We start from the raw sequence: 7,500 nt of genomic DNA on the forward strand, positions 1-7,500 counted from the left end.
GAAAAAGTTCTCCCAGAGATAATACATGAAAGCCAATGTGCATATGTAAAGGGCAGAACGATTTTTGATGCTGTTAGATCAATCAATGACGTGATGGACTACACAAAACTCCACAATATTCCAGGTCTAATGACAACTTTTGACTTCAAAAAAGCCTTTGATTCTTTAAGCTGGAAATATCTGTTTAACACTCTAAACGCTCTTAATTTGAGATTATTTTATTCATTGGATCAAAGTTTTTTACTCGGATATTTCAAGCTGTATAATTTATGAACACTGCTTTTGCGTATGATATTTTTGATGTCAAGAAAGGAGTTCGACAGGGAGATCCCTTGTCACCATACCTGTTTCATTATTGCTCTTCAAGTCGCCAATATATCCATCCACGGAAACAGTGACATCAAAGGAATCAAAGTGGGAAAACATGACATAAAACTTAGTGTCTTTGCAGACAATCTGACTACCTTTGTTAGCAACACAAGATCCTTTTTCTCGTTGAAGGGCCTCTTACATAGATTTGGTGAAATTTCTGGCTTAAAATTGAATGAAGAGAAAACAGAAGCGTATTGGCTCGGCAGCTTTCACGATTTGCCAGAGGATATCGGAATTGATACGGTTAACAAGCCAATGAAAATTTTAGGCATTTATTTCACGTTCAACTGGCAGAAGTTTCAGGAACTAAACTTTGAAAATATAATCAAGTCTATTCAAAAGTCTATCAATGCATGGCTATGGAGAAACAACATTGATCGGAAGAATTCAAATCATTAAAACCTTCGCAATCCCTAAATTTATGTTCCACGCTTCACTAATATCACTAAAGAAATTGTCAAACAGGTAAACTCGGTTCTTTATAACTTCATTTGCAATTCCGGTGAAGATGAAATAAAGCGATTAATGCTCATAAGCGATTATGAAAATGGCGGATTGCGAATGCCACATATCAAAACTCTCATTAAGACTCAAAGAATCATGTGCATGAAGAAATATCTGGACAGCCATAATAGCACATGGAAAATATTTCTCAATAGCTATCTTGCTGACTTCGGTGGCTCTTTTCTAATTAAATGCAACTATGATGTACGTTTCCTGCCAAAGACACTTCCTAAATTTTATAAGGAATGCTTAAGCGAGTGGGCAGATTACAAAAAATCACCAGTTGTCATCTTACCTGACGTGTTAACAGAAATTATTTGGAACAATAAGTTTATGTGTATAAATGGAAGACCTTTGTTCAGAAAAAAGCTCTTAAGAAAGGTTTCCTCACTGTGCATGACATATTGTCTGATGAAGGTAAACTGAAATCCTGGAGTACATTACAAAATGATAACTTAACAGGCACTTTGTACTTATGAGTGTCTTTGACGCTATCCCATTAGAGTGGAAGACCCTTTTAAATGACATGCCAAATAACCTACCAAGAAATAATGAATGCCACGACAACACTTTTCCCACCTCCTCTAAAGAGGTATTTTGGGATCTCATTAGAAAAATTGAGAAACCCCCGGTTTCAAAATCAAGTAAATATGAACAATTATTTCCGACACACGATTTACCTTCAGTTGGAAGGATATTTACCTTCTCCCTCGAAGTGTTACTCTAGACTCTAAAATGAGAGAATTTCTGTATAAAGTCTTAAGCAGAATTCTTTATGCAAACAAAGCCCTCCACAAACTGGGCATTGTAAATTCACCTGCGTGTACCTTTTGTCAAGTATCAGACGAATCCCTGGAGCATCTATTCTTACACTGTCCAATATCAAGCGTTTTTTGGCTTTCTGTAGCTAAAAGGTTGAAGAGTTTCTTTACAACAATTGATTTTTAACAAGCACTAAGACAATGTTTGGATTCTTTAGAAAAGATGTGCCGTTACTCAACCATATTATATTATTGGGTAAACAAGTTATTTATCAAAGCCGACATCTTAATATAAAACCTTCCCTTTCACTTCTTAAGACGAAACTAAAAAATGCCTATCAGTTAGAGTTTTTCATAGCTAAGCAAAATAACTCAATAGATATTCATAATGCGAAATGGATAGCAACGCTCCCTTTCATTTCATGCCTCTAATTCGATAGTAAAAACTGCATAAATTGTATTTAGAGTCTTTGTATTGTTATAGGCATATGCAACCTGTTTTACTGTTATTATATGTAGAGTAATTGTAGAGTAATGTTAAATTTAAAAAAAAAACAAACAGTTGTTCGGCTAGACCTCTTTGATTGACCTGAGCATCACACAGGGCATCATGCAAGACTTTGTAGGTTGCATAAGATCCATTTTTCTGTTTCCAGTTCAGCAACATTTTGTAAGCTATCTCGGAATACTCTTCATTTTGTTTGTGAAACAGAGTCAACTGTGCTTCAGTAAAGCCTAGGCGTCGTCCAAGGGGTTTCCATGCCGTACCAATATTCAATGAAAGGTCCTCCAGCTCTGTACGAGAGGGAGTGCCTTCTTTGACTGAAACAAAAAGAATTATAATACGATTTCTAAGAGTTTTAAGGAATAAAGAACTCATCACTACAAAAAAAAAAAAATTCAAACTAGAAGTTAATAAGCAATAAATCTTTTCTTTCTTAGTGTTTTGGTCTATTCATATGTAAGTCTGTGATTGGTAAAAGATAGATACTAAAATGTTTGGTTTTGGCTGTACGTTACATACCCCTTGGTCACTACCAGGCTAAGCTTGTGTAAAACTCACTCGGCTTTTACCAATCAAATACGGTAAGTACCCATACTAGACATCAAGTCATGGCTCTGCAGAAGTCTGTATCTGACATGTTTTTGCTTCTTTGATCACAGGGTGACACTTGGATAAAAGCGTCTTTTTCCTTTTCTTATGAAAGGAACCCAGATTTAGAATGTGATGTCAACTAAGCAACCTTTACAAAATATTTTACAAATCAAGTGACCCCTGACGATATGCAAAAATAGAAATTATACATTGGCAATGAAAAATAGGACTTTACCTGTGGGTTCTACAGAAGCTTCAGCCACCATGGGGGTTGGTAATGATGAGTCCTGTTCACCTTCACTACCATGATGAGTTTCTACCAGACAAATAACAAGCAGCACCTTAAGTATTCTGTCATGCACTGTAAAAAAAACATCTGCTTCTAAAGATTTGTCTGCAATAAACCTTATTCGCCGGTACATTTGGTTTTCCCAATAGACCTTATTGCAGTTGAGCCTGCAGGCACATTTTCTTTTGTTTAAAACTACATGCAAAAGAGGCTTAAGGGTCAATTCGATACAAAATGACCCCTTAGCCTTGCTTATGAGGCAAAGCCGCTGATGACTCCGATAAGGGCTATTCAGATCATATGACGATGCTCATGAGATTTGGTCCTTTGTTCTGTTCATTTAAAAGAGTGCATGCAGACATATTCACGCTTGCATGCACTGTCACTTTTTAATGAAAAAGACAAAGGATCAAATCTCTTGAGTATTATCACATGATCTGAATATTGGGAAAACAAAATGTACAAGCTTCCAACCCAAAAAACAAGAATGATGTTCTTGAACAGATAATTTGGAATAACAAGTTTATTAAGCCTGATAAGAAATCTATGTATTTGCAGCATTGGCGTAAAAACATTTACAGTAAGCTGCTGTCTCGGCGATCAAAGCCTCCACCAACTTGTGAGAAAAGACTCTTAAATTTTGGCTACCAGAAGGATGATTTGAGGAAAGTATATTTATTACCTTTTGAAGTAACAAAAGAAGTAAAGCTGTCGATGTTCCAGTATAAAATTACCCACAATATCCTGTGTACTAAGAGTTTATTATTTAAAATGAAGAAAGAAGACTCCCCACGCTGCCCTTTTTGTCCAGCAGATCACACCATCTTTCACCTTTTCACTGAGTGTGCGCAAGCCACTTTGTTTTGGAAGGAGTTTCTGGATTGGGCCTCGCACATGGTGAACTCAAAATTATCGCTTTCAATAAAAGAAATTATGTTTGGTATTATTAATAATGATTCTAAATTCTGTTTAGCCCTCAATCATTTAGTCATTATAGGAAAGTATTTTCTTTACGTAAAAGCTCTTAACAGTAAATTTTACATCTTTAATGAATTTGTTTCCCTAGCTCGTGATAAAATTAGGCTAGAAAAATATATTTCTTGTACGACTAGTTGCGAAAAAGAGGATAGCAACGCTCCCTTTCATTTCATGCCTCTAATTCGATAGTAAAAACTGCATAAATTGTATTTAGAGTCTTTGTATTGTTATAGGCATATGCAACCTGTTTTACTGTTATTATATGTAGAGTAATTGTAGAGTAATGTTAAATTTAAAAAAAAAACAAACAGTTGTTCGGCTAGACCTCTTTGATTGACCTGAGCATCACACAGGGCATCATGCAAGACTTTGTAGGTTGCATAAGATCCATTTTTCTGTTTCCAGTTCAGCAACATTTTGTAAGCTATCTCGGAATACTCTTTACGTAAAAGCTCTTAACAGTAAATTTTACATCTTTAATGAATTTGTTTCCCTAGCTCGTGATAAAATTAGGCTAGAAAAATATATTTCTTGTACGACTAGTTGCGAAAAAGAGTTCAGAACAAAATGGTCTGTTTTTTCGTCTCTTTTAAATACGGAATGAAACTCTGTTAATTGCTGATTGCGCTCTAAAGTTTTTATTGTATGAGGTTTCTTTTGTGTTAGTGTTAAGTTGTAGTGTTTGTTAGTGTTGCAGATTGTCTTTTGTGAATGTTAACTGCACGTGTGTATGTTCAATAAAGTTGGAATTATTAAAAAAAAAAAAAAAAGAAAAAAAAAAAAAGAAAAAAAAATGTACAAGCGAATAGGGTCTGCTGGAACTAGTAGTAATCTCGGATTATTAAGGACGAGACACAGGTGGTTTGGAAGTCGATGTTGCTGTCTTCAGCAGGCTATCGTGTATAACCCATCTTCCAAACCATGTAATTTATGTCTCAGGGAGAAAGATTTCATAGTCTGTAAGCACCTTCTAGCCACTCTTAACAACCACAACGAGCTTGTATCCTCGTGTAGACACGCTAGTAAATTTCTGTTGAAAAATTTCAAGTCCTCTTTTGTTACACAATAGAATCTATAGAAACAGTGTTGTATCCATTGTAAACGCATTTTAAAATTTTAGTTATAATCAGCATATATGTACTTTTGTAATCTACAATCCTGAATAAAATGTCTTGGAACACTTTTAACAATGAGCGCAAACATTGCTTTGATGCAAGGTTTACCAAATATTTCATAATTCCCCTCATTACACCCTCAGCCCCCCCCCCCCCCCCCAAGCAATGTTGAAACAAAGTGTAGAGAGATGCTACTTTCAATTCATATGTCGAGAAATGCCCCTAATTCAATAAAACAAAAAAGCAAGGTGACACACGCTAACACCAACCCAGTGTGGCCAACTCATCACGCATGCACACAACTATTTTACCCGGTCAATTAGCATGGACAGCGGTTGCGGCCTCCTCAGCATGGCGTAGCTATGTACCAGACATCTCGAAGTGTCCTCTTGCTGTTCTCTCATAACTCCACACCACTTGTGTCTCAGAATACAGACATTTAACGTCACTAAGTGTCACCAAAATGCTACTCCTCGAGTAAGTACATGTATAAACAGCTGCATTTACTGTAAGCTGAAAATAACACTAGCTCTGACTCTTACCTTATTGTTGGAAATAGGTAGCAAAGGCATAGACTCAAACGGACACTTAGTGTTCAGTACTGGGCATGTATCTAATTAGCTTCACTTCTGGACATAAGTGTTCAATTTTGTCCATTATCTTAACCATAATACAAGCAAATAAGACCTTTGAAGGTGACTTCCGCTTTGGTTTTTTGTCACTTCAAATTACCGCGGATTCTTTGAAAACTTAAGGAAACAGATGAAAACAGAAATATACCAATTTTCCCTTTACTTTCAACCTCATGGCCATAAGATATCAATAGACCAGAATAATGACAAAAATAAATGACATACATGTAAGAGGTCTGGACACAGCACCGTCATTACTATGTTCAATACGTCTGCGAAGTATAATCAAAGTTCCACAAAAGGACACGAGCAATACAGCAAGAAAACGACTATTCACTGGGAAGTAACTTCTTCAATTAAAGTGTTAGCGTTCATTCAATTGCATGGATACCACTTGTCAAGGACTTTATTATGGATAACACCCTCACATGTACGTGGTTTGAGGTGCTGTCCTGCCGAACTCTCAAATTCAATGGCAGCCAAACAGTTTCCGTGAAATCCTGCAGCACCAAAAAACCAAACTCCATGGTCCTCTTAGCAGTTGCTGCTGATAGAGCGAAACTTCCGCCGAAAGTAAATTACTTGAGAACGAAGAAAAGGAAGAGATGCTTCCATGAAGCATACACTGGGTTGCCCTGGGTACTTGTTACAGAAAATCAGAAGGCACTGAATTGTGTGGTATTGAACTACAGTAGAGAGCAGAAGGAAGTTTCCAGGACGGTCGATCGAGAATGTAATATTTACGACATGAAAACAACATTAATTTTGAACCGTGAATATAGAATACAAAAAGTTACGATCAGCGACAAACATTTTGGGACATTTTTGCTACGTTCAAATAAATCGCAAAATCGAAATGACATGGCCAGAATTCAGCGGGCGCCGTGATTAAGTTACCGCGGCATGTTTACTTGCCAAACAGTGAAGCATCTGTGTCAAATGATGGTTTTAACAATTTGTATTTTAAACAAATTTTAAACAATTTGTATTTTAAACAAATACTAGGTAGAAGATTGTATTCACCAAGTTTGAAGGGTGTAGCTTGGCTAGAAGACACTCAGTTAATTTTTCTAATTTTCCATACATTTGTCTGTAAATTTGGCCGGGTAGACAAACGTCTAGACCCGGTTCACGGGAAAAAAAATTACAGACAAATGATTGTATGGAAAATTTAAAAAATTAGTTCAGCGACTTATAGGAAAGCTGCATCCTTCAAACTTGGTGAATGCAATCTTCTATCTAGTATTTTAACGTTTTGATTCACAAATTGTGAAAAATTTAATTTTGGAAGAAGTTATTTGCTATCGGATTCCCATACAAACACTGTAATTTCTGACCTCTTTGCCTACCCGTCAAGATGGCGTCGAAAACCGTGATAAGGCCTATTTTCAGACGTTGTGCCTTGTGCAATGATCTGATTTTCCGTTGAGTGAATGATATTAATAAAACGACTAATTCCGCGGAGTTAGAGAGGTTTGAATTCGGCCAAAATCCCCTACATTCACTTTAATTTAAGCCGCGTTTGCCCACCAACCAAAATTTGCTCCGGCCAATAGTGCTACCCGTGGTAATTTATCAACCAACCTTTTCTTCGTGCTTCAAAGTCGTCTACCTTCATGAGAAGGGATCTCTTCTGCTTCTTTAGGTGTGTTAGCATCTCTTTTAACAAATCCAGACGGTCGATTCTAAGGTGATTTTGCTTTTCAAGCTCCAAAAGTAACTCCCGAACCGTTGTGATATGTGCCAAAGGGGC

The 7,500-nt window shown here is 36.6% G+C and overlaps 1 protein-coding gene across 1 annotated transcript in view; it reads right to left on the reverse strand.

The window, feature by feature from the left end:
• The window catches only part of LOC138052822 (uncharacterized), a 38,953-nt gene that overhangs the window by 31,278 nt on the left and 175 nt on the right, over positions 1 to 7,500 (reverse strand). The window contains exons 1-3 of the mRNA XM_068899408.1: positions 7,332 to 7,500; positions 2,969 to 3,049; positions 2,214 to 2,459 (exon numbers count right to left, since the gene is read on the reverse strand). The exon at positions 7,332 to 7,500 is cut by the window's right edge and continues 175 nt beyond it. Of these exons, the coding sequence (XP_068755509.1) occupies positions 2,214 to 2,459; positions 2,969 to 3,049; positions 7,332 to 7,500 (496 nt within the window). The remainder of the gene's footprint in view (positions 1 to 2,213; positions 2,460 to 2,968; positions 3,050 to 7,331) is intronic.

This window comes from Montipora capricornis, chromosome 6, assembly GCF_036669925.1.
Source record: "Montipora capricornis isolate CH-2021 chromosome 6, ASM3666992v2, whole genome shotgun sequence".
In the NCBI taxonomy this organism is placed as follows: Eukaryota; Metazoa; Cnidaria; class Anthozoa; order Scleractinia; family Acroporidae; genus Montipora; species Montipora capricornis.